General features: G+C 43.3%; 2 protein-coding genes across 7 annotated transcripts in view; one reads left to right on the plus strand and one right to left on the minus strand.

Annotated features, from left to right (window-relative positions):
• The window catches only part of TDP1 (tyrosyl-DNA phosphodiesterase 1), an 87,553-nt gene extending 72,817 nt beyond the window's left edge, over positions 1–14,736 (minus strand). For all 4 annotated transcript variants that reach the window (XM_008698826.2, XM_040641542.1, XM_040641543.1 and 1 more), the window contains exons 1-6: positions 14,601–14,736; positions 11,864–12,426; positions 8,846–8,889; positions 7,660–7,715; positions 5,736–5,832; positions 3,138–3,172 (exon numbers count right to left, since the gene is read on the minus strand). In XM_008698826.2, coding sequence (XP_008697048.2) covers positions 3,138–3,172; positions 5,736–5,832; positions 7,660–7,715; positions 8,846–8,889; positions 11,864–12,422 — 791 coding nt within the window. In that variant the 5' untranslated portion in view covers positions 12,423–12,426; positions 14,601–14,736. The remainder of the gene's footprint in view (positions 1–3,137; positions 3,173–5,735; positions 5,833–7,659; positions 7,716–8,845; positions 8,890–11,863; positions 12,427–14,600) is intronic.
• Positions 14,737–15,356: 620 nt separating this feature from the next.
• EFCAB11 (EF-hand calcium binding domain 11) overlaps positions 15,357–25,872 on the plus strand; it is a 141,351-nt gene continuing 130,835 nt past the window's right edge. The window contains exons 1-3 of one of the 3 annotated variants that reach the window (XM_008698867.2): positions 15,363–16,334; positions 16,929–17,024; positions 20,643–20,688. In XM_008698867.2, the coding sequence (XP_008697089.1) occupies positions 16,122–16,334; positions 16,929–17,024; positions 20,643–20,688 (355 nt within the window). In that variant the 5' untranslated portion in view covers positions 15,363–16,121. Of the gene's footprint in view, positions 16,335–16,928; positions 17,025–20,642; positions 20,689–25,872 lie in introns of all 3 variants that reach the window. The other 2 variants (XM_008698838.2, XM_008698883.2) reach the window with 2 other exon arrangements.

Consider the following 25,872-nt stretch of genomic DNA (forward strand, 5'->3'; position numbering starts at 1 on the left):
GGAGCACCTATATTCCAGCACCTCTCCAGAATGGCAACATGCCAAATCCGCACAGAAACCCAGGGGGCATTCGCAGTCTCACTCTACAACTGCAGAATCTATGGCTGGGTAGGTAATAGGAATGATCAAGGTTCCCGAATGAGCCAGAAGAGCTGTTTGGATCACATGTGCTGGGATCTTCCTGAGCATGGCTTCCACAGGGAAGAATAAAGCCAAGGACACTTCCCACAATTGGAACGTGACTGGGTGGATGGGCAGGACAATGTGGCCTGGGGGAGATAAAGGACTAAGTCATGTGTGGTGGGAGGCCTGGCTACAAATCCAAGCAGAAAGTGGTGCCTTGACTACCCCACAGTCTGCCACTGGCTCCCAGTTCGACATTCACCATTTAGTTGCTTCAGCTTCCTTCCTTCCCCACTATTGATTCTCAGGGCCAGAAGTACTTTTGCTCCCAGCTCCAGGGGATGCTAAAAAGCTTCGGAATTCTAAAGCACCGGGTGACAGGCCCTGGGACCACATGGCATCCTACAGAGACATGAATTCAGCATGTTTATTGTACCTAACAGGGATGATAATGATGGGGGCTACATCTCGGTGTCTTTGGATGCTCTGTGCACAGTACATGGTCAATACATGCTTGCTAAAGTGAAGGTCATCTCAAAGACTACCTCCTATTTACTGTATTATAGCTACACTCTCAAGTTGGGGAGGCACGGGACACCCCAGCACCAGGAGCAGGAAGGTTTCCTCCTTTTTCTAATTCCTAGAATTTTGCCCCTCTCATCCAAACACTAAGAGCTACAAGGACTATTAAGTCTCAAAACACTAGAACTGTGTCTCAATATAAGATACTTAATGAATTCTTTAGAAAATTTTTTTTAAACAAGCAACTGAGTAACTTCAAGACAGGAGTTTAATCTTCCATGAGATACTGGCATTTTAACAAAATGTAAACTGCACAGACTATATGGCTGGGAAGGGCTCTGTTGTAAATGCTTCCCTAGGCATTTACAACTCCAAGTGAGTAACTCCACTCGTTTCAACCTGCTGTGTGTGTGTGTGTGTGTGTGTGTGTGTGTGTGTGTGTGTGATGGGGGTGAGGGGGAAGCAGCAGACCAAAGGAAAAAAATGAGGTCAATTTTAGCTGTAAACAAATGAGAAAAAAAACTTGAATAGGTTCTAGTCCTGCCTTCAACAGTAGCTGGAAAGTAACTGCTTATCTACTCAGAACCTCTATACAATGAAAAGGAAGGACCAAATAATTTGTTAAATAGCATAGAAAAAAGGATAGCCCCTCTAGGATCAATCGAATGTCACTGTGCTAGATCCTAGCCAGGCCCAACACGCTCAGTCCCTCACAGGACTATGAGTGTAATTGAAACGAAGATGGAAGACACAGGCTCTTCAACATGACAGCACGTGTCAGCACATGACAGCACAACATGACAGCACGTAGCTGATTATGCCCAATGCTGACTGCTGGCACAGAACGTGTGGCCAGTGCAGGAAGCTGGCACTAAAGATTTAGCAAATCATGTCCAGGGCCCAAATGGGGGACAGTACTTGAGAATCAGTAAGATATTTGTGCTAGGAGTCCAGTTAAGGGCAGTGGACTAGGATCCATTTGGTGCTATATCCATTGCTGGCAGAATGTCTACCTATGACAGGTTGACTACTGCCATCCACCACCAGGGTCTCCTGTGATACAGGGAGGGGAGACCAAGACACCTGTTCAGTCTATCCAAGGCCATTTTATATCCTTTGCTGAAGTTAGCATCCTATGACCTCATTGCTATGTAAAGAGTAATTTATACCTGAGCTAAATGCTTAAAGTTCACAACAATTCTCAAACCCTGTCCTGTTAGAGGCTACTGATTAGGGATGGTCGGTAAACACCACAACGTTTATTTACTCAAGAGCATTTAAGACCAGAAAATGTGGAGCTGAAAGGCATCCTTTTATGAAATGGCTCAAGTCTTCCTGCTCTGGTTCCTTTTTAAGACAGGCTGTATGCTTCAAACTGTATTTTGGCAAACAAAGATGAACATATTTCCTTATTTCAAATACCATAACATCAAGAAAACAATGGCCGCAACAAGACTCAGGACTCATATTCCTCCTGAGATCCCTTGTTGCCCTAGAGACAGATACCTGAAGGAATCTGCTTGCAATACCAACCCATTTCCACTGTTGGTCTCAAAGATGAGCCTTTGTCACATTCTTTTGACAAATCCTTTCTAGAGAAATGTGATTTATAAAAATACTGAAATAGGGACAATTTATCTTATTTTCTCATTTATAGAACAATTACGTAAAAAAGCTCAAACAGCTATAAAATTCACAGTAGAACAGGAGTCAAACTGATTAGGTCCAACGTGTCAAGTAGGAAGTAACAGGAGTTTTTCCTGTCTGGTTTACAACGTTTCAGAATTATTCTAAAAGAAATTTCTGAGAAGTCTTACGCAGGGATAGGCATCAGCTTCTCAAGTTAACAACTTCGTAAAATAGTTTTTCTTTCTATCTCAGCATGGAGCTGACCTAACAAAATTCTATTTAATGCAACTCAGCATCTTAAGAGATCACCAGACTTTTTTTTAAAGTGAATCCACAGGCACATGACTGAAACATAGTCATCCACAATCACAGACCACACAACCACCAAATACTTCCCCCAAGCTGGCTATATGAAACGTCCTGAACAGAAATCACATCAGATTCAGACTTTCATGTTGAGAGCCAGAATCCCAGGACTTCGTCTTAAGGCCATTAGTAAACAGCTCCACTGCCTCTACTTTCTTACTGATAGCTTCTTTTCCCTGGCAAAACTGTCACCCGTGAGTTCCTTTAAAAGCACTTTTGGGGGACGCCTGGGTGGCTCAGTCGTTAACCGTCTGCCTTCCGCTCAGGGCGTGATCCCGGCATTCTGGGATCGAGCCCCATGTCAGGCTCCTACGCTGGGAGCCTGCTTCTTCCTCTCCCACCCCCCCTGCTTGTGTGTTTCCCTCTCTCGCTGGCTGTCTCTCTGTCAAATAAATAAAATCTTTAAAAAAAAAAAAAAAAAAAAAAAGCACTTTTGGACTAGCCTCTTTGGCTCTACTAAAATCATACCCTCCCCCATTTCATAAAAATTTGCTTACGTGTGGTGTGTTCCAAATGCAATGTCCAACTTTGCCTAGAATGAAAAAGAAGTTGAGTCACTTATTTTTAACAAACTCAATATCCCTATCCATTGGAAATTAAGTTAGAAAATGTTCAGGTCAACTTTGTTTTGAATTGTTTTTACTGCCCTCTAGTGGATAAGCCCCAGACTGACACTACAACTTTTATAATCCTATCCAGTGAGCTCACTAGATTTTGTTAGCCAGAATGATTTGATACATACTGCATTTTTAATTACAGTAATCAGAAGAAGACTGATTTCTTAAGTTGCCAAGAAAACAAATGAGACCTTATGCAAAGTTTTAAGATATTTGGCTTATACAGAAATTAACGTATCCAAAAGTTTCTAGACACCCCCCCCTCAAAAAAACCCTAAGATTTCATCTTACAGACAGGATGTAATCATATTTCAACAGGTCAGGATGGGGCCACAATTCTATACTTCAGACTAGAAATGGGACCTTCTGAACAGCTCTTCGCTCGAAGTAAAGACGACCATGCCCTCTAGTGGCCGGCCTGGAGCACACCGCCAGACATGCCACACACTCAACCCCAACTTCTCAGTAACAAGTAGTTGGTATCTGAAAAAGACTTTATTTCCACCGATTTAATGGCTGGTTTTTAGGATTCCTCTGTTATTTTCCACCCACAATTAGTCTCGTGGGCACTATCCTACTGCAGTTAAACCTCTTCTGCTTTTGGAAGCAAATGCAAACCATGGGATTTTAGGCAATTGCCAAGCAAAGGCTTATCTATGTGTAGAAGGTGAGCCACAAACATGCTGGGTAAAGGAGCGACTGTTGTAAAGCCCCAACTAAAGTATAGGTTAAATCACAGCAAAAATTTAAGACAAGACTGATCAGATTGAGATTCCTCCCTTTGCATCTTTAAAAATAACTACATACACACAGATAACATTTTATAGTTGAAAGAACATTAAAATGAGTTGGACTTCATCAGGGAGAAAAAACACTAGAGAGAAAATGGAGAAAAATCATCTAGGTTCTATGTAGTTCACTCTTACCAATGCACTCCAAGAGCAGAAAGCCAGAGGCCATCGCACTCTGGCAACGACAGAAAGGGGCTAAGTACCTTACCGTGGCTGCTTGTAAACAGACTGCCCAGCTGCTAAAACAGGAGGTCAGTATGACACCAGCCACTTCACCCACAGCCACCATTTCCACAGGAAGGAAATCCTAGTATGAAAAATTCTTGCTTTTCTCTCCCCAGTGTGCTGATTTCTTGCACAAAATGCCACACACAATATTCTCTTTGAGGCAGAATCAAAAGCAACCGGTCATAATGGAAGTCCAAGACTTACAGCGTATTTCCGTGTAAGGCCCGAAGAGCATTAGGACAGAATTCTGGGGCTATAACAAGAACCTGGGCAACAACTTTCTGGCCTTTTCTGCTTTGCTTTGGTCCCAGCAAACCAAGCAGATATACCTGTTACAAGACCACATAACATCCCCTCATCAGGCTTGGATCATTTGTAGCTCAACTCATACAGGTAATCTCCTAACAGGTTTACTTTTAGTTTATCCATCTCCCCAGTATAGACCCCTTTGCTGCAATTCATGTGAAAAAGATCAGAGAACTAGGAGTCAAGGGTTAGCAGCAGCTAATACCACCCAGGTAAGTTGTCAAAACAAAGTTTTAAGCTGCACTCACAGAAAGCAGCAGCCATTGAATTGCATCCAGAAAACCTGGTTAGGTTCGAGAAGGACACTGACAAACTAGATGCAAACAGAGGAGTACTGGCAGGTTGGGGAAGACAGGGATTCTTGTTACAAGTACAACTAAAGAAACCATGCTCGAACCTGAAAGAAAACTAAGGAGGTACAATAGAGAACTTCACATTCAAGCATCAGTCACATCTGAGATGAAATTTCTTCTACGTGGCTCCAGAGAGGGGAAATCAGGACACAAGCATGAAAGGTAAAAGGAGATGGTGATGATTTATTTTTTGTGTCAAGTTGGCAAGGTGACGGTACCCAGATATCTGGTCAGATATGGCCATGACAGTTATTTTTAGATGAGGTTAACATTTACTTTAGTAGATGAAGTAAAACAGATTACCCTTTGTGGACCTCATCCAGTCAGTTGAAGGCCTAAGTGAAAAAAAGACCAACTCCCGCAAGGTAGAGGGAATTCGGTCTTCAGACTGTCTTCGGACCGGAGCTACAGCACCTACTCTCTTCTGGGTCTCCAGCTCGCAGGCTTATCCTACAAAGTTCTTGCCAGTCCCCACAATCATGTGAGCCAATTCTTTTTAAGTAAGTCTTTCTACACACACACACACACACACACACACACACACACACACCCTATCGGTTCTGTTTCTCTGGAGAACCCTGACAGACATGGAGACATCAGGTCAACATAAAGAAAAATCCTTCCAGCCACAAGGGCTACCCACACATAGATGGGCTCTCTCAGGAAGCATTTAAGTCAAGGCTAGAGTTGGTGATGCTAGAGAAAGGATTCTTGCTCTAGGTGGGTGGATAGACTAAATGTCTAAAATTCCTTCCAACTCTCAGACTAAGCAGTATCTCTAACAGCAATAAGCAGCCTACCTGGCAGAGGGAAATGTTTTCATAAGGCTTGGCCTGGGCATGTAAGTGAGCCTTAGCTTCTCGTTTATCTCCGTGCACAAGCAGAATTGGTTTCTTCCTGAAAACAGATCAGAAGTATTAAGAATATATCTGTTGGGGGGCGCCTGGGTGGCACAGCGGTTAAGCATCTGCCTTCAGCTCAGGGCGTGATCCCGGCGTTATGGGATCGAGCCCCACATCAGGCTCCTCCACTATGAGCCTGCTTCTTCCTCTCCCACTCCCCCTGCTTGTGTTCCCTTTCTCGCTGGCTGTCTCTATCTCTGTCAAGTAAGTAAATAAAAAATCTTTAAAAAAAAAAAAAAAAAAAAAAAAGAATATATCTGTTGGAAATCCAGAAAGCTGGACTCTTGACTAGCTAAAGAATGCTAGTTTCCTTACCACCAGACAAGTGTTTCTGGCCTTTGTGGTCACGGAATACAGAGCTAACACACAGCACTATTCAGTTAATCTCCACTAACCAGTTACCTTTACGACAGGTTCACGTGGCCTAATCCCAAAGCTCTGTTGTGACCCAGAGAGGTTGTGACTCGAGGAAGTCCCTGAATAATTCTTTTTTGGTCCAAAAGAACATATAGTTAGTTCTGTGCTCACGCTTTCAAGTTCAGATTAAAAGATAATTGTTATCTAATATGATGCTCTTTTCTTTCCCTTCCTTTAAACCAAGCAAAGAGCCTTTCCACATTAGACCTCATTAGACTAAACTCCTGTGTGCTGGTACTGCACTAGTCCCCCGAGATCCAAGAGTGAACAAGCCCAGGACCACGGCATGATGCAGACTCATTAACAGGTGGTTAGGCATCTTGTTGCTGAGTCCCACTCAGGGAAATATAAGCAGGTGTTGCAGAGGACTTCCAGGAGACTGCTCAGAGGAAGCCTAGCTGGGATGTGGCCCTTTTGTCCTTTCTCGTTCCTGCAACCTGGAACACAGACCAGTGACCTGGAGCCCTGGGTGCCGTCCCATACCACGAAGGGACTTTGAAGACACGTGCCAGGATGGTGGGACAGAAAAACAGAATGGGCGGATAAGTCCCTGAGAACCACAGTAGCCCCCAATTCAGACCACAAATGTCTACCATCTGAACTTTTTAGGTTGGAGAAATTATTTTCTCTCTTTAAGCCACAGTTATTTTTGCTTTTCTGTTACATACAGCTCGAACTAATCCTATGTACAAGCCTTTGAGTGTCAAAGCCACTTGGGAAATTTCAATAGCATTTTATCTACTATTAATAAAGGTTTCCAGAATCTGAGGTCCTAAATGCACCAAGGACTTTGAGGACCCTGACAATCATTTTTCTGTGGGTAGATTCCTTTACCTTATTTGCTATTAGGGATTTTGCTAGGTGAATGTTAGAAACAGGACAGGTGGCAAGTCACTGTACGATGCGATCTTTATTTGGTCTCAGGTCATGATCCCAGGGTCCTGGGATGGAGTCCAGCACTGGGCTCTCTACTCAGAGGGGAGCCTACTTCTCCTTCTCCCTCTACCTGCCACCCTCCCTGTTTATGCTAGTGCTCTCTCTCCCTGACAAAATCTTAAAAAAAATTCTTTGAAGAGCACTGCTGTGCTAAGTGTGGCATGCTTACAGGTCTAGAAAGCAGGTAACAATGATCTTTTGCTTCACATTAGTATCAAAGTTGTCTTCAGATTGCTTTGTCCTCATCTACTTCTGGAAACAGGGACAGAGGCAAATGCTAAAGGAATGCATGTGATTGCTTAGACTAGATCAACAAATGCTGTTTTCCCCTGTAAAACTAAGTTTGTAGGATTTCGATAGTTTCAAAAATACTCAAAAAAGATGAACAGCAGTCGCCTGAGAAACACTAATCTTGTGTTTTAAAGCCCCATTACAGATAGGATGTTATCAGTCATCCTGTGGTACTCACCTGAACTCTGGTGGATACTGTTTTATGAGCCAGTCCACGTCAAAGCAGTAGTTAAACTAGATGGGGAAAGAAAAGGAATGGAGTTATGGGTAATTCAGGCAAGCAATCTGTAAGGAAAACAGTTTGATTACTGAATTGAAAGAAACTCTAGACTAATGACAAACTCCAAATATTATTTATAAACCTGGACAGCTGTGCTACAAAAACCCAAAATACATCTTGAAGGGAATACCCAATTCAAGGATCTCAATCAATGGAGTAGTGCATGAGAAAACAAGTTCTAAGGAAAGAATCCCACAGGCTCTGACAGTATTTGTATCTCTAAATAGTCTTACTACATATTTCTAAGAGCCCTCTGATTAATTTAAATAAAAGGATTTATAAATTTATCCCTTTTCCCCTAGGTGATTATAAAAGACTCTTAGAAAAGAACACTTCCTTTCAGGCTAACTTATGAGCTAGCTTTGTGAACAGGCCTCTGGGACTGGACATTCATTAGCCTTAGAACAATTATATCTTGACTATAAGTTCTGCACTGAACTTACCCATGGGGGCTCCTCCCATGCCTGGGTGATCCCTGGCCCTCCTCCTCCAATCTAGCTGAGAGAACACAAACTCACACTATGTTCCATTTGGAAACTAGGATTCTGGAGGCCAAGCTGAACATAAAGCATGCAGACAGCTTTGCTTTCTTCATGGATGTGACCTGTTTTCTATTTCCTTAAGAGCCTGAAGCATTAACATGATTCATCAACACAAGGGGCCAGCTCTATAAAGCAGGAGCAATCAAACATGCAGAACTACATATAACTTTTACTCACTTCGTCTCGGTAGGAAACAGTTTTCTAAATCAAACAACTTGGCCTTCACCTACCTACCCATACCTTTGCAGGAGTTGTACTAGAATCCCATGAGATTAACTGTGTTCCAAAAAGAAGTCCCTCAAGCTGGAATTCCCAAAATGACTTCTTGGCCAGTCCTTATAACCCATTCCAGAGCCAGAAGCCCCACTGATCGTGGCACCTTATTCCATGCTAACGGCTGGATAGCCCAACTGGGGCTCCTTGGTGCCTGTCTCCAGTTATGAGACATCTTGGAGACCCTGTACAGGACTGAGGTCCTCACACATGTTCTTACGGGGTTATTTGTCCTTTTTCACCCAAGGAAAAAACCACCATAAACTCACCTGAGCTGAAGATACAAGTGTCCCAAATAGAGGAGATAAAATATCTGAGAAGATAAAACATTTATGTCTAATTCATTTTTGATAAAAATCATCTGGTTATAATCACAATTGACTTAGTCATTGACAATCAAAATTCGGCTGAGAAAACTGAACTGAGAAGTGACTACAAAACTAGACTTTAATGTTCTATAAAAAAATTTAAGCTATTTAGTATTTATTACATTTTTACAAAATATAGTGTAAAACTAAAACCTACACCTTCAGAATTTGATGGCTGGTCAATTTTCAAAACTGCCAGTTTTCTAAAAGACATATTGTTTCAGATCTTAATTTTTATCTCCTTCAAGTCCCAAGTCCCTCTCTAAGGAACCTCCCCAACCCAGGACTAGCAAGACGGTCTTCTGGAGCCTGAAAGCACCTCCTGCTTCCTGTGAAGAAGGGCAGAGGCACCCATAATCCCAACCTCACATCTCTTGCATTCCATCTTGAAGGGGGTTGTATCTCGCACCCATTCCAACTTGATTTCAAGTTAAGATCAGAAAGCTCCCTTCTCATAAACTGTACCAGGAGAAGAATTACATGATTACCACCGCTGCTCTTAACTGCTGTACTCGTACCTATTAGGTACCACACACTGTTCTTATCACTGTCCCTGTGTTCACTCTTCCTCTTCACAGCCATTTTCTGAGCTGGAGCTGCTCATTTCCACTTTGTGGATGAGGGGTCTCCCCTTTGGAGGCTGTCTACGGCCACATAGCTAGGAAGGGATAGTTAGGATCTGAAACCAGGGTATCTGACTTCAGCACTTGTGCTCATAACCATCAAACTGCCTGAGGATTAAGAGTGGGCTCCTTTATTTGACCCATGCTTACTGAGTGCTTCTGAGCTACATGCTGGGGTACAAAGATTTTAAAAGCTGCCTTAAGGAAGCTCTTTTTAATAAATTTGACAGAGCCCGTGTGTGCGCAAGCATGAGCAGGAGGGAGGAGCAAGGAGAGAGCGAAAAGCAGGCTTCCTGCTAAGCAGGGAGCCTGACATGGGACTCAATCCCAGGACCCTGAGATCATGACCTGAGCCAAAGGCAGATGCCCAACTGACTGAGCCATCCAGGCGCCAAGTTCCTACCCTTATGAGAGGGAGAGGTACACGAAAGGAATGTATTGCAGCTTCTTGATGGTAACCCCTATTTTGCCCCTGCTTGGCTTTGAGAATTTGCTAGAATGCCTCATAGAACTCAGGAAAGCACTCCACTCACTAGATTACCAGTTTATTGTTAAGAGGATACAACTCTGGAACAGCCAGGTGGAAGAGATGCAAAGAACAAGGTATGGGGGGAGGGGTGTGTACCTCCATGTGTTCACCAACCTGGAAGTTCTCCAAACCCCTCCACAGTTAGGGTTTTTTAAAAAATGAGTCTTCATTACAAAGGCCATTAAAGATTAACAACCTCCAGGCCCTTTTCCCCTCCTTGGAGGTGGGGGGGTGGGGCCGAAAGTTCCAACTGTAATGACACAACTGGGTCCCCCTGGCAATCAGTCCTCCATTCTTAAGGGCTTTCCAAAAGCCACTTAACAAACCCAGGCGTGACGAAGGGGCTTGTTATGAACTGTCTTTAAGATTTTACTTACTCATCTGATAAAGAACAAGCAGGGAGGCAAGGAGAAGCAAGCTCCCTGCTCAGCAGGGAGCCCAACATGGGGCTTGATCACAGGACCCTGGGATCTTGGACTGAGCCCAAGGCAGACGCTTAACTGAGCCACCCAGGTGCCCCAGAAGATATTCTTTTAACTTTCATGACTTTATAGCTGTTACAGGAGCCTGGGACAAAAACCAACCAGGAATGAAGACCAAATCTATATCACACAGATGCACCCCAGGGGAATAAGCAAAGTAACCAAAGACTATCTTTTGATTCAGAACTGAAATGTATTTGCATGCAGGCGTTGTTTTTTCACCAGGAACAGAAACCTGGCTTCCAAGCAGTGGTTCTCAAACCTGACTGGGCATTAGTGATGGGGTTTTGGAATATAGGTGAAGTTCGGTGGGGTGAGGTCCAGAGCCGATGGCCAAGAAAGAATTCTTGAGATGTCTCTGGTGCAAAAAGGTGGTTTTATTAAAGCATGGGGACAGGACCCGTGGGCAGAGGTGCCCACGGGTTTGTGAGGTGTGGCTGATTGCGTACTTGGGAGTTGGGGAAAAGAAAAGGGAGGTTTCAAAAGGATTTTTGTTAAAGGAGACTCTCAGGATACTGGAGGCCATCCCATTGTCAAGTTAAGGTTGATTTTCCTTTTAGTAAGGCATTAATAGTAAGATAGTTGGGAGCTTCCTGGAGGAACATTACACTTTGCCCACTTCAAGTATCCGTCAAGGGGCTGCAAATTACAAGGACATTTAATTGTATCTACATTCCCTTCTGGAAGCTAGGCCATTGATAGAAATGCTTTGTTCTTGTAAATTGCTAAGACTTTTGTGAACTGAAGGAGACTCCTGTCTTGTAGGATTGTAATCTAACAATTTGTTTTTCCTTTAGGGCACCCAGGAGTGCCTGAGGAAGGTCACATATATCCCATTGGGAGGAGGGGTGTTGTGGGGTGTCAGCTTCTGCCTGTTCTCAGCTAACCTCCCTCATCACTAGAATCCCCGGAAAAGCTTCTTAAAACAGATTGCAGGGCCCTGCTCCCAGAGTTTGAATCAGTGAACCTGGGTGGAACCCCAAATTTGCATTAACAAGTTTTAGGTGCTGCTGTCAGGTATTTGCTATTTCATTAAAGTGTTATAAGTTTAAAAGTTAGCACGAGGTTTAAAATTGTCTAAGTATTCCAACTGGTTCATCTACAGGACTGAGAAACACCCTGTGATTCCCTAACAACTTGCTGTCAAACTAATGCATTTCCTCGTCAAACTGGTAGTTAAGACTGAAGGGTTCTTGAAGATCATTCTAGGTTACCCTCCTTGTTTTGCCAAGGGGACCCTCTCAAGTGCTGTCTGACAGCTCCCAGACATGCAGCATCCACTTACCCTTGATGTGGAGGGCTCCAGAGTTATACTTTGGCTTAATTCCCGAGACTCTAGTGAGGTAAAATTGGAAGGGGTTCCCTTTTTCCAACATGTCCCAAATGTCTTGGCCTTCCCCTGAGGTTTCGTACTCCTCTTCCTCCTCTTTTAGTACATGGTGGGCGGGAGGGCCATGATTTCCAGTTCTTTGGGTGGCACGGTCTTTGGGAGAAGAGATGCCGCTCTCCTCTTTGACCACCACGTTCTTAGCCTCCTTCTGCTGTGTTCCTGGTTGCAGCTCATCATCGCTGCTGGAGAGACACCAACCTAGGTCTTCCTGGGAACCACTCTTCTGCCTTTTCAGAGGTGAAACTTGTGAATCTGTGTTGAACTTCACAGGTGACAATTTCCTTCTATGGGCAGCTTTCCTAGCCTCAGAACAGGTGTATCTTGGTTCATTTGCGGCTCCTTGCCCAGCATGGGGGAGGGAAGAAGTAGATGGCTTGTCTAGTTTTGGCTTTTCCTCCTCACTTTCATCACTACTGGATATTGTCCACTTCCCATAATCACCTTCTTGAGTCATACTTCTGGAAATGAAAGAAATTATTTCCATTCACCAGGCTACGGACAAACTGTTGCTCTCAAATTCCCTGTTTCTGCAACACATACAGCACACCTGATGCTTACCAAATGCTGAGCCACGTAATGAACATCAGCTGTTATGCAGGTGTTCAGAGGCACGTTCCCAGAATCTGCTACAGGAATTTGGCAAATAAAGTGACAGCAAAAGTCCTAGTTACCTTCTCCTCTCAGACCTTGTTCTCAGAGGCCTGAGGAAAGAGTTGGGGACGAACCCCAAAAGAGAAGTATTCATTCTTGACCCTGAATCTTTTAACAGGTGCTTGGAGTTAAGATAAATTTCAAGAATCATAACTACTCAAATTTTTGAGGTCAAATTGGAGTTTACAAATCTACGCTTCACCCAAGCATGAGCGCCCACAGGACTTTAACGGTTCTTTCTTCACCAAAGAGAAGCTACTTGCTGTAAAGCTTAACAAAATCCTCAAGACAGTGTCAAATGCTCAATTCTGTATATACATTATCTAGAGTTGTTGCCATGAGGACCCAACTATCTTACTGGCCCTGTCCTAAATCATACAACTAAAACCTGCAGGAACTTGCACTGAGGCAAAACACTTGTTTTCCAAACCAGAATCGAGTTTCTATTTAAGAAACTAGATGAAGTACTTTTGATTTTGTTACCTACAAAATCTCACCAATTCAAGTGTAAAGGCCTAAGTACATTTTCCAGATAGCTAAGGAAGTTTCTTACTGTGATTTAAAAATAATTTCGTACAAGACCCAGAGAAAAATTATTTAACCCAAGCGTCTGTGCTCAAATTGTCAAAGTTTTGTTCTTTTAAAGAAACTGAGGACACATTACAAGTTTGGTTACCAAGATGGACCGTAGCACTCTGTTCGTAGAGCATGCAGACCATCAGGAGGACAGAGTCCCTGTGTGGCCACCTGTGGGTAAACATGGATCCCAACTTCAAATCCAGTCATTAGTAGGTGGTAAACAGGCAGTTGGGCACGTTATTTCACTGCCAAGCCACAGGTTCCTTCTCTGTAAAATGAGTAACATACCTTCTTCCAGGAGTCACTCATGCAACAGGTACTTAATGAGCACTTACTTTGTGTCTAGCACTGGTGATAAGGAGTTAATATAAAAACGGTTTCTGTCCCAGGAGTGATATTTCAGGCGGAAAAAAAAAACAGATCAACACAAAGAGAAAAACCAAGCTATCTTTCCAAACATTGGTTGCATTTTACAGGTGTATAAGAGTTAACACGGACGTCCTTACTTTGGACTACTCTTTGGATAAGTAACATTTAAGTGAGATCTGGAGCATGAAAAAAGAACCAGCCGAATAAAGGGCGGTATTCCAAATAGAGGCAACCCAGTCTGCAAAGGCCAGGAGGCGGGAACAAAGTTGTAAAATCTCTTGGATTAGAAAAAGGAATTTGGGCAAGGAATACAGTTCAGAATGAGATCCTGGATTTCAGTCTAAGAAGGGGGGGCGGGGGCGGCACCGAAAGGCTTTAACAAACGGGAGAGAACAGTAGCCCGATTTACCTTTCTAAACTACTACCATTCCTCACTCCGTGAGAATGGTTTGGAGGGAGACGAACCTGGAGTGAGGTGGTCCTGCAAGGGCGGTGGGGCCGGAGGAAAGCGGCCGATTCAGGGTACGCGGACGCAGCAAAGACAGGGGCTTCTGGGCGCCGACCCCAGGCCCAGCACCCTTAGAAGAGTTTTGCCGGGAAAAAACTCCGTTCAAACTCGCACTAAGTCTATATACTGAGTCCCGCAAATGACTGGCTCCGCGTACAGGGCAACCTGGCCCAGAAACTTCCAGTGCCTGGCACAGGGTAGGCGCCCCACGCGCTCCAGCATCGCTGCCTGCCGACACCGCCTACCCGACGCGAGGAGAAGCCGGAGTAAGAACCCGAGCGCTGGGACCCCTCACACCCACGCCCCCGGCCGACTTCGCCTCTCCGCGACGCCTGCGCCCGACATGTTCTGACTGACGAAGCCGAGGCCCAGAGGGGACCTTCCCCAGCGTCTTTAGCTGATACTTGGCTTCCCTCAGACTCTACCTCCAGCCCCACTGGGCCTCAGAATTCGCAGGACCCGAGAAGCCCAGGCATAAAGGACAGAGTCCCGCGGGTCTGGCTCCCGCACGTGCCGGATACGCACCTGGAGCTTCCAGAGCCCACAGCAGCCGAACTAACAAACGAAAACTCAAGCAACCCGCTGCTTCGCGCTGTGTTTTCTGCCGCCCGCGCCTGCGCGCAGTTTAAACCCTCCCGGCCGGGGCTCGCGCCCTGTGGCCCTGCCCCTTCCCTTTCCGGGACGCCCGCCGCTGGGTCCTAAAGACCTCTGGATCCTGAGGGCCTGCCGGAGGCTTCCGCAGGAGTGGGTGGAAGGGAGGTCCCGGCAGTCACCAGCTCTCGGCTCACCTGCTGACCGCTTCTTGTAAAAGGAGGAGGGAGAAAATTAAGTGTTCTCTCTCTCCTCCCTTAGTTAATGGGTGAAAGTCATCCCCTGTGCCGGGATTCTCATAGACTGGTTCAGCCGCCCGGAGCTCCAGGCAGGGGGTATTTACTTAAAGGCAGAAAGAGGATTAGCTGAGGTTCGAGGCAGCTGTGGGCTGAGACCTGTATCCCGGAGGAGCGGGCTTGCTGGGGGCGCAAAGTTGTAAAACCTGCTGTAAAATAAAAGGGTACGTGAGCTTACATCATACTCAACCGCGAATACCTGTTTCTTCTTTGAAACGTGTGTTTTTAATTTTACTGTTTTGCCAGAAGAGAGAGGGGTCTAAAACTCCTTTGCAAAACGGAATCCTCCCCATCCATATTCCTTGGCTTTAATGTTTATAACATTTATTCTCAGAGTTGCTTTCAAACTAGGCACTTCTAGAGGACTTAGTGAAACAGCTTGGTGTAAACTGATGTGATTTTTTGGAATAGTGTTACTGGAGTCTGGAACTGGTGGCTTAGGAAGATTTCTTGAGATGCCTTCAGTGCAAAAGAGTGGTTTGATTAAACTCGGGGACAGGACCTGGGGGCTGGAAGAGCTGCTGCCAGGGTATTGTGAGGAGTTGGGGGGAGGTAAAGACAGGGGAAATTTCCAAAGGACTTTCATTTGCAAAAGAGTACTCCCCACATAAAAGAGGCTTTGCTATTGTCAAGCTAAGGTTGTTTTGCCTCTAGCAAGGCATTAACATTAAGACAGTTGGGAGCTTCCGGGAGGAATGTTAAACTCTGCCGGCATCAAGTCATTGTCAATGGGCTGCAGGTTATAAGAACATTTAATTTACTTTTCCTTCTGGCTTTGTTTCCCACATCATAAAAGTCCTAAGGACTTGGTTCCTTTACTGAACATCTACTTGGTGAAGGAATATCGGGAGGACAAAACAGACCATAGTAACTGCCCTGGAAGAGTCGACCCCAATGACTTGACTTGCTGATATGCGCGTGAATTCCGGACTTATTGCAAGGTGTGGGGGCAGAAAAGAACCTTGCAAAAGAGATTGAAGCAGGACCTAAGTGAACTCTATCCCAGCGGCGCGCAAGGAGTTAAGGGGACGAGCAAGGCGGTGCCAAGGCTCGGAGCGGCCCCACGAGCCTCTCCGCCATAGGCAGTTCCAAGGAAACGGCCTAAAGCCTCTGGCCAATAGAACCGCGGGATCAACGCCAGTGGCTAGCAGGCCGTCCAATGGGAGAAGACGTTGGAGTTGCCCAGCCAAGTTCGGCTTCCTTAGCTGCGTTGACCAGAGCCAGAGGTTTACAGCAACCGGGTTTTGGCGGCGGAGGTTTCGGCTTCTCTGGTCTCGATTCGTTTGTGGTGGTCGCGATGTTTTTCTCCGAGGCCAGGGCCCGGCCACGGACGTGGGAAGCCAGCCCTTCAGAACACAAGAAGTGGGTGGAAGTAGGTGTCCGGAGGGCTGATTCTCGGACTCGAACTTGACCAAGGGCTCCCATTTCCGTCACCCGCCAGGTCTCGCTCAGCTCTGTTGCACTGACAAGGACTGGACTGTCTTTCAGAAGGCCCATGGTTAATGACTGAGCCGAGGGCTGCGAGGCTTCTCGCTCCCTGTCCAGTGTTCTGGCTACTTCCAAGGTCCTTCTTTTCCCCGCTTTAGTTTTTTTTTTAAGTTTTTTTAGTTTTTTAGTTATTTTTTAAATTTTTTTTAGTTTGTTAATAGTAACCTCTAACCTTATATCTGTTTCACCATCCTGATTCTAGGACTGAATTTTGGGTAGAATTTATCCCAGTGGTTTAAAGGAATTAATTTGCGTCAGTCTAGCGAGTAAGTCGTTTGCACATTGCGGGGCCGGGGAGGTAAATTTTAGCACATTAAAAGTTCTTGAGAAATAGAATTAGGATAATGCAACTCCCATTTCCGAGCCCTTCTGCTCAGCCGAGTTTTACATTTTAGAGTTTTAAATTTAGTATAAACTAGTAATAAAAGTAATAGAACAAACGGTTTTGGTCTAACTGAAGCTATTTAATGTTCTTTAGGTATTTAAGGCATGCGATGAAGATAATAAAGGCTATCTAAGCAGAGAGGACTTTAAAGTTGCTGTTGTAATGCTGTTTGGGTACAAGCCCTCCAAGGTAGAGCTCTCTTCATCTATTTGGGAATGGGGCAGGCAATACAAGAGTGGGTGGATTCTAAGTGCAGTGGCTAGTTTAGGATGTTTAAAGTCACTGCCTCTCAGAGCGATTTCAGAGATGTGTCCAGTTCTTTCTAAGAACCTAACTCAGGGATGAATTAAGAGTTCATGAAGCCTTTCTCACCACCAGGCTTATAATAAATGCAAGATGTAGGGAGGTGTCAAGAGGGAAGGCTGGGAGGCGGTATTGGTAATAGGAATTCATTTAAAAATTATAAAACTAAAACGTTTACATAGGCAAAAAAATTTAGACGGTCTGGGAAAAGTATAAAGTTCAATGGGATTTTAATCCCTTCCTTTGCTACCAACGAGTCCCACTCCTCAGGGGTTACCATTATTAACAATTTTTTGTGTGTCGTTCCAAAATTTCTTATGTATAACAAACATGCCTAGCATTCTATTAAAAACATAAGTGGGTACCTAGTATACCTATTTTATTTTGCTTTTTTCACTTAGTGAACATAAAAGCACACACCACCACATTTTAAAAACTAGTTGCATAGTATTCTCTTTAGCCAGTTTCCTGTCTTTGTCATTTAGATTGCCTTCATTATTTTTCACTCCTACAAACATTGTTGTGTTGAGTATCCTTTTATATGTATATCTATACTTGTGGCTGTATATGGGATAAATTCCTGGGAGTACAATTGCTAGGTACATTTGAACTTTTTTTGGATATTATTTTCCAGGAAAGTTTGCACTTATTCACTCACAAGGAGAGTTGAGCGAGCTTCAAGGAGCGTGCTGCTTTGGGAGGACAGATTTCCTGCTCCCCTTGTTACATTGATTCTAGTGGTGGATCCTTCTTGTTAAGAAGCTGAACTGGAATTAATCAGAGATAAGATCTTATCCAGCTTTAAGAAATTCAGTTGCAGCCATCAAACAGAGGGCTTTGCCTGGAATGCCCTTCCTCGTGCCCTCCTTAAGCTAGTTTGGCCCCGCCGTTCCTCATGCGGGCTCTATCAGATTGCAAGCCCAGCAAAGCCAGGGAGCATGTGACATCTCACTACCCCATCCCTCATTACGCTTAAATGCCTCACAACTTCACGGTAAAGAAGTTCTGTTGACACAAACATGTCCCATGAACAGACCAGGTGGGCTCAGAGTGGTTCACCTCCTAGCAAATGCTTGGTTGCTGAGATGCTAATCGTGGAGCTCAGAGAAGTATTCAGAGCTGACTCCCAGAAATTGCACCTCTCCCATTCACCTGCAGTCATTTCAGCTAGAATTTCAAATAAGTCAGCTAAATGGATATAGCCTTTAAAGCATTGTATTTAACCTGTGTTCAGCTGGAAGGATAGTTGGTTTCATTCTGCTTTTATCATTCCTGAATCTACTGAATTTAATTTCAGAATATAAGTGAGGAACTGAATGACAAGTACAGTGATGTGGTAACACGCATATGTACAGTCCATGAAATTTAACATATTTTTTACTTTTATTCTCATACCTGGTTGAGGTTTTGGATTTCGTTTTTTAATTAAATGTCTGACTGCAGATCATTAAACAGTAAAGTATAGCAAATCACCTGTACACCTGTCAATCATTTGTATGCGAACTTGTGTTAAATAAATGACAACAGATACCCTCTGTGAAATGTAGCACATTTTTACTTTTATAATAGCTTGAGGTTTAGGGTTTTATTTTATTTTATTTATTTATTTTTAAAGATTTTATTTTTTAGTAATCTCTACATCCAATGTGGGGCTTGAACTCACAACCCCAAGATCAAGAGCTGCATGCTTCAACAACTGAGCCAGCCAGGCGCCCCTGGGGTTTTATTTTTGAATATTGCTTTTGAGCAAATGAAATATTTACTGAATACATGACATGTAATAAATCATTTATACACTCATGCAATTGTTTACACAATAGAATTTATGAAGTGTTCCTATTTAATAAAATGAACACTTGCTAGTTGCTAGCGATATAAAGGTGAATGAAATATAGCCCCTACTGTGAAGTGGTTCACAATTTAGTGTAAAGAGACTTATAAAATTCTGTGATGAATACTAGGATGAAGAACAGAAAGAACCCAAAGTGAAGGGGACAAGGAAGAGGGTCTTCTAATTCTAATGGAAAGTAGTTTAGGCATCACTTAGACTAGAAGAGCTCGCTAGCCTCCTCTGACATGAAGTGTCTGGAAGCATTTTATGGTGTTGGGAGATGTTATGCCCTGGTGATTAGATGTGGTTGGTCATAAGAAAAGAGTGTGAAACCGGGACTGAGGCAATAGTAAATGCCACCAAGTAGGAAAACTGAGGAGTAGGCTTGGGGGAAAGTCAGTGAGTTCAGTTTGGGGCACGTTAAGTTTGAGGCAGCTGGGCACATCCTGAGTGAATTCACTCATTAAATACTGTGCTGGTGTTGAGGTTCTGGTGGTAAAGACCTGCTCTCAGATCGTGCCACCCCTTGTAAATGCAGGAATCTGGAACTGGGTGAAGAATTGAGAGGAAAGGGCTGGAAACAGATTCAGACTCCTCAGTTTACAGGTGATAGCTCAGAACATGAGACTGGGTGGCGTTGCCCAAGAACAGTGTGCAGAGTGCAAGAGAGTAAACCACTGGGGGGTACCACCATTTCAGGGTAGGCAGGGGCTCCACGAAGAAGATGCAGTGGGAACCACCTGGCAGGGGCAAGAGGAACCAGGAAAGTGCAGGGCATGGAATCCAAGGCAGAAAGACTGTAAGGGGTTGCCAAGGTTCTAATTCCGTAATGTTTACAAGTCCCTTGTAACCATACAGGAAGATGCTTATATTTTAATACATAGCGAAAGCAGTTTCCTGAATCTTATATGGGGTGTGTTCTGAAATATGTTTGAAAAGCCATAGGGGGAAAAACGCAGACTAGGCCAAAATGTTAATAGTGGTTCTCATTGGATGGCTGTTCTTAAAAATGTTCCTCACGTTTTTTTTTTTTATATTTTTCATGTTTTCTACATCATGTTACTTTTATAATCAGGGGAAAAAGTTAAAAAAAATAAAGCCATCGAGCTCATTGCAATAATTGCTTGTATTTGTCTAAAATAGAAAGGTCACCTTTTAGGTTATGCTGCATGTGTGACAGCCAAGTTGATGATATATGCTTAAACTGTTTTGGTCAATGGAATAGTTTTGGGGCCATTAGAGTCTGTAGCAGATTAGCATATTGTATCTTATATAGAGATATTTTTTGCTTTAATACCACCTTATTTTTTATTTTATTTTTTTAAGTTTTTGTTTAAATCCCAGTTAGTTAACAGTGTAGTAATTAGTTTCAGTTGTACAATATAGTCATTCAACAGCTCCATACAACACCTGGTGCTCGTGACAACAAATGACCTCCTTAATCCCCATCACGTATTTCACCCATTCCCCCTACCCTAGTTATAGATGGAAGAATAAAATTTTTTTTTTAAAAAAAAGACTATTACAGCTGTCTTGTGATATTACTTATCTGCCGAACTCAAGACAGTTGGTTTCTCATAAAATACAATCCTTCCCCACACCTCAGGAATGAAGAACTCGCACTGTGAAAACATTTGATGAAATTATATGTGCTGTTGTTTCTTCTTTTCTAGATAGAAGCTGATTCCGTGATGTCTTCAGTAAATCCAAAAACTTCTGGTAATATGAAACTTAATATTAATTTTTAGACATTCATAAAGTGAAAATTAAGAACAAAAATAGAGATTATAAAGCACATCTTTGTTCTGTTTCAAAGAAAGAGGTTTTGATTCTTTAATGTATTCGTAAGTATATATGTTTACTGTAGGGGACTTTTAAACCATTGCAAAGCATAAAGAGAAAACGTTGCTTGTAATGTCAACATCCAACTGATTATGGGGATTTTCTGACTTAGATGAACTGAAGTGGCACTCAAATGGAAAGCCGGCGCGGGGCGGGGGAATGTTTGGGGTTGGGGGAGACTCGGAGTTCACTTTTGCATATGTTGAGGACATTTCAGTCAGTGATGTCAGGGCACTCAGGCTGTGTGAATACGGAATTCAGAGGAAAGCTGTGGGCTGAAGTAAATTTGGGAGTCATTGGCATGTAGATGGTTTTTGAAGCCACGGGAATGGATGAAACCATCTAGTGAGATAGAGTGCTCTTCTGAATGAGCCAGCCAGGTGCCCCTAAAAATCTTTTTATTTATAAAGGTTAGATTTACAAAGGAGTTTACTGGAATACAAGGTCTGGAATCACATATGAATCATGGTCTGTATACAAGGTCTGGAATCGCGTATGAATCATGACTCTTAGAACAAATTATTGGCAGGAGAATATGTTTTTAACAAACTCTTGATGGAATTTCCCCAGGTTTTTAATTTCTTATAAAAATTTTTGCACTTTCAGAATATTCAACTCATACTCTGTAGTTTTCAATTAGTTGTAACTTCTTGATGATGCCTTGCCTACATTTTTTTTTCCTGTGGGTTTCTATGGGAATTTTCTAATCAAAAAGATTCCTGTCTTCTGGCAGAAGGATTTCCCACATTTTTTGCATTGATAAGGTTTCTCTCCATAACAGCCCCCTGACAGTGAGTGATTCTGTCTGAGTGAAGGTCTTACGCACACATTATACACCCAGCGCTGGTTCAACGTGCCACTTTTCTGCTATAGCAGGTGGGCTGCTGCCAGAGGCACTCTCCGATCATTATTTTCATAGATCTTCTCCCTAATGTGTATTCTCTGATTCTAAACTGAGGATTTGCCTTCACACAGAAGGTTTTCTTTCCCTGTGAGGCCTTTCTGACTTTGATGATTTGCTCCTGGGCCTGGTCCTGTATGCATTTTCCTGCATTTAATATTAGGATATTACATCTCTCTCACATCCGCTTCTCAATCAGATCATGGAGATGCTTCTTTTCACAGCATCTTTTCCTAATAATTAATTTTAAGGTACATTTCAAAAGGTTACAAAGTAACTTAGTCCTCTGAGAAATTCAGGGGAAGAAGGGGGAGGAATGAGATCACAGTGGAGGTGCTTAGCACCTTGCTCCAAAATTCGTGTCAGAAGACTCTCCTCAGTCTGCAGGTTTCCAGTCTTTTCCCTTCTTCTTCTTTTTTTTTTCCTCTTTCTTTTCTTTCTTCTTCTTTTTTTCCTCTCCTTCTTCTTCTGGTCTTGATATCAATGGCAAATTAACCTTCTCAGAGCATCGCTACCATCAAGATTAAAGGAATAGACTTAAAGTCAGGGTACTACCTTTCCAGCTAGCTTTAATTTGCGTTCCCTTGAAAGGGAGACTCAAGACCACAAATAGTCAAAAGAAAGAGTAAAAAAGTCATCCTAGCAAGAAATCATTGCTGAACTCTGATTGCTTCTAACATAATTTTTTTCTGTTAGAACTCTTCACTCCTGAACCAATTTCAGACCATCAGCTCCTTCTTTTCACTCTTTCCATACATGAGTCACCTTTTATGTGTTATTTTTCATGCAGGAAGAGGGTTTATGCACAGCTTTAATGTTTTGTCAAATGTATGATCTCTCTCGTTAATGTTTTGATCCTGAAGAAGGACTGAAATATTGGCCTTGGCTTTCTGGAAGCTATTTATTTAGGTAATCCCATTTTTCCAGGGTTGTTCTTGGTAGCCATGACGTGGGAGTTCTCCAGCTAGCTGTGGTTCTTTCTACATCCAGACAAGGCCATGCCAGGTCTTTAGCATGCTACCGTAAAGAATTCTCTGTGCAGGCCCAGTTGCTGCCCAGCTTCCTGGGTGAGGTCCAGACTCACATCTGGATTGATCCTGACTTGGCAGAGTCTTAACCAGGCACACACTTCACACAGTACCTAAACACAGGACCTAGGTGCCTAGGTCCTACTTCCCAGGAGCTTCTGGTCTCTCTAAAAGGCAGGTCGTTTCTGTAGATTTTCCTTGTGAAAATTAAGAAGAGTGAAAATGAAGTCAAAGCCATAAGAAGCAAGAGTAGAGTGTCTCCAGGAAAGTCACACTGGGAGAATTTGAGGGTAGCCACAAGTAGCAAGAAGCCATTTTAATGTCTAACAAGCAGGTATCAGCAAAAACTGTTTAGGCACCAAAAACAAGGAATTATATTAGTGGGAGACTAAAAAATCAAGCCTCTTGTTTAAGAAGCAGCAGATCACTGTTGGGATGGTTCTAATATGTACGTTGCTACCTCTTTCAAAGGGTTGTATTTCCTAATAACCCTTGTTGTCTGTGGTGCAATTCATACGTTCTTTAGGTATAGAGAACAAAAGAAGGTTTCAACTAGAAGAGACCTAGAAAACTTACTTGTTTCCTTCTTTTGAAAGAGGAAATTAGGCTCTGGAGAGGAATAATAAAATATCTCTATCCTGGCATTTGATGGTTCTTTATTTGTTTGCAGTATATCTCCATGTGTTAACAATATTTATTATAGATAATAATTACAGCTATGACTTTCTGAACGCTTACCACATGCAGACTCTGTGATGAGCACCACGCATGAATTGTTCGCTTTAATACACCTATGCTATCAAGATTATCCTCATTTTATAAGTTAACATTCTGAAACTCAGGTTAAGTTAGGGTGGCCCAGCTAGCTAAGTAGCAGACTACAGTGGTCTGATCTCCAAGCTTACCCTCTCAACCATTTGATAAACCCTTCCATGGATTTTAATAGTGTCATGGGTCGTACTAGTCATTGTGACAGAGTTAAGGCCAGTGTTCACTCCCCCAGGAACTTCCATCAATGAGTTGACATCAGGAGTGGATCAGTACACAGAAAGGTCTCCACTGCTGTTAGAGGTTGATGTCAGATTTGGTTCTGAGCTACCTAACGTCCAGAACAAATAGGGAATGACAATCCAGTGATTAGCGTCCATGCAGTAGAAACTAGTTCTCTAGAGAGACAGTTTTCCCTAATATAGTTCTTTCCCGACGTCACATGGAAGAGAGGCTCATGAGTAGCCATTGATGTTCACAAACTGTTGAGTAAATACACTAGTGAATTTTGTAAGGCTCTTCCTTAAACTTTCTTCATTACAGGCCAGTGGTTTAATGCCAAACATGTCTCAGCAGCTCCACGAAGGGCAAAGAAAGACCACGTGTGATATCCAGTGATTTGGCTTCATTGTGTGATAAACTGTTGAGCATTTTATATGAATAACAACAAATAAGATTTGGGGGACTTTTGCTTAGTATGTCAAGTGCCGTGAATAAGAACTGCGTGAATTTTGCCCCCCTGAATCCTCACACAGCTGTCGGTGTGTTTTCATCCTGGAACCTTAATCAAATATGCCTAGGGAAAAAGAGTACTTCAGAATTTTCTTTTCACTAGGTGATTAGATCCAGATTTTTTTCCCCTTCCTGTTTTCATAGTATCCTTTGAAAACAACATATTTCACTTGCATACTTAAAGAAGAAGTTTTCCAGGAACTTTTAACCTTCAGCTTAAACAATGGAAAAATCAAAGGAATTGACTCATCATAGTGGTGATTATGGACTGTTTGACTAAGTCATGCTCTCCAGTGTTAGTTCAATTGGAAAACAATTTGTGGAAGAGCTTAATGGCCAATTGGCTTATATACTTCTATCTATTACTATATCATTTGAGTTGTTTTGAGCCCAAGAGTTGATCGTGAAATGTATTGTTTTCCCAAATTTGTCCATTTTCTGGTGTTTTAAGTTCTACTGTAAACCCCCTTTTTAGATGTGTATGTTTTCTTGTTTGGGGCTCCTACCTAAGCAACCAAGTAGAACAGGTTTAGCAAGGTTTTATTGGTTTGAATTCAGATTTCACTGACCTCTTAGTTCTTTTCTGTGATCAGGAAATGCATACACATTATGCTTACCTTATCTTGCAATCATAATCGTAGGACCCCTAAATTAATTTATTTCGTTACCCATTTAGAAGATGCTGAGTAAGTGTCACTGTAGGGTAGAAAAGAATTAGGAGACACAGACACTGACCAAAGATAGGGAAGATAAAAGGGTATTGTCACTTCATTTATGGCCGGAAGTCAAATAATTACTGTGGACAGGAAAACCTCGAAGAGATAAGAGGAGGGAGACAGGAGTTGCGGGCCGGAGCTGGATGGGGAAAGGATGGGTGGGATTTGCAAAGGTGGAGAAGCAAAGAAGAGGACTCAATGAGATGAATGAGGGCAGATGCCATCTGCGTGCTTGTCCCCCAGCCCCTGGTGCTCTCCGTGCTTTGCCGCGCTGCTGTGGAGGCTGAGCTCAGCACGGATTGCTTACCCAGCACACTGCATGTTCATATAAACGTCGGGTGTCCTGTCAAATGCTGAGGCATTTGCTAAGTACAGAGAAGGGCTTTAGCCCTCCCTCTCCACAGCTAGCGATGGAAAAGGCCTGGTTAGCGCCTGGTTAAGGCCATCTGTCTCCTCTGTGTGGGCTGTCTGCAGTCCACCCCTGTGCACGCTCTCTCTCAGACCTCCTTCCCCCAGGGCCCACCATCAGAGGCTAAGACTTCTCCCAGATCCTGGCTTAGAAGACCCCCTCTTCCCCGCCCAGCCACCCCCCAGATCTGCATATCCAAAGCTATCAGCTCTCACACTGTTAGTAATGAGTCCTGCCATGACAGAATCCACCCTCCTTGCAATATTTTTACCTCTCGCACCAGCAAGGAGTTTGGGGTGTCGACCTGTAAATGAGTTGTGTTCAGCAGAGTAAGCTACCCTGATGGAAGCTGCGTTAAGAAGGGGTATTGAGGACCTCTTTGCCTAGAAGGAATAATGAAGCTTTAAATGCCAAAATAACGTATCAGGATTTTGAACTACAAAGGGGAGGATGAACCTCTGACGCTTTATGAGCAGGAGATGTACACAATAAAAAAAGTCACAATTC

The sequence above is a fragment of the Ursus maritimus genome, unplaced genomic scaffold (genome assembly GCF_017311325.1).
Source record: "Ursus maritimus isolate PB19 unplaced genomic scaffold, ASM1731132v1 scaffold_25, whole genome shotgun sequence".
Taxonomy (NCBI): domain Eukaryota; kingdom Metazoa; phylum Chordata; class Mammalia; order Carnivora; family Ursidae; genus Ursus; species Ursus maritimus.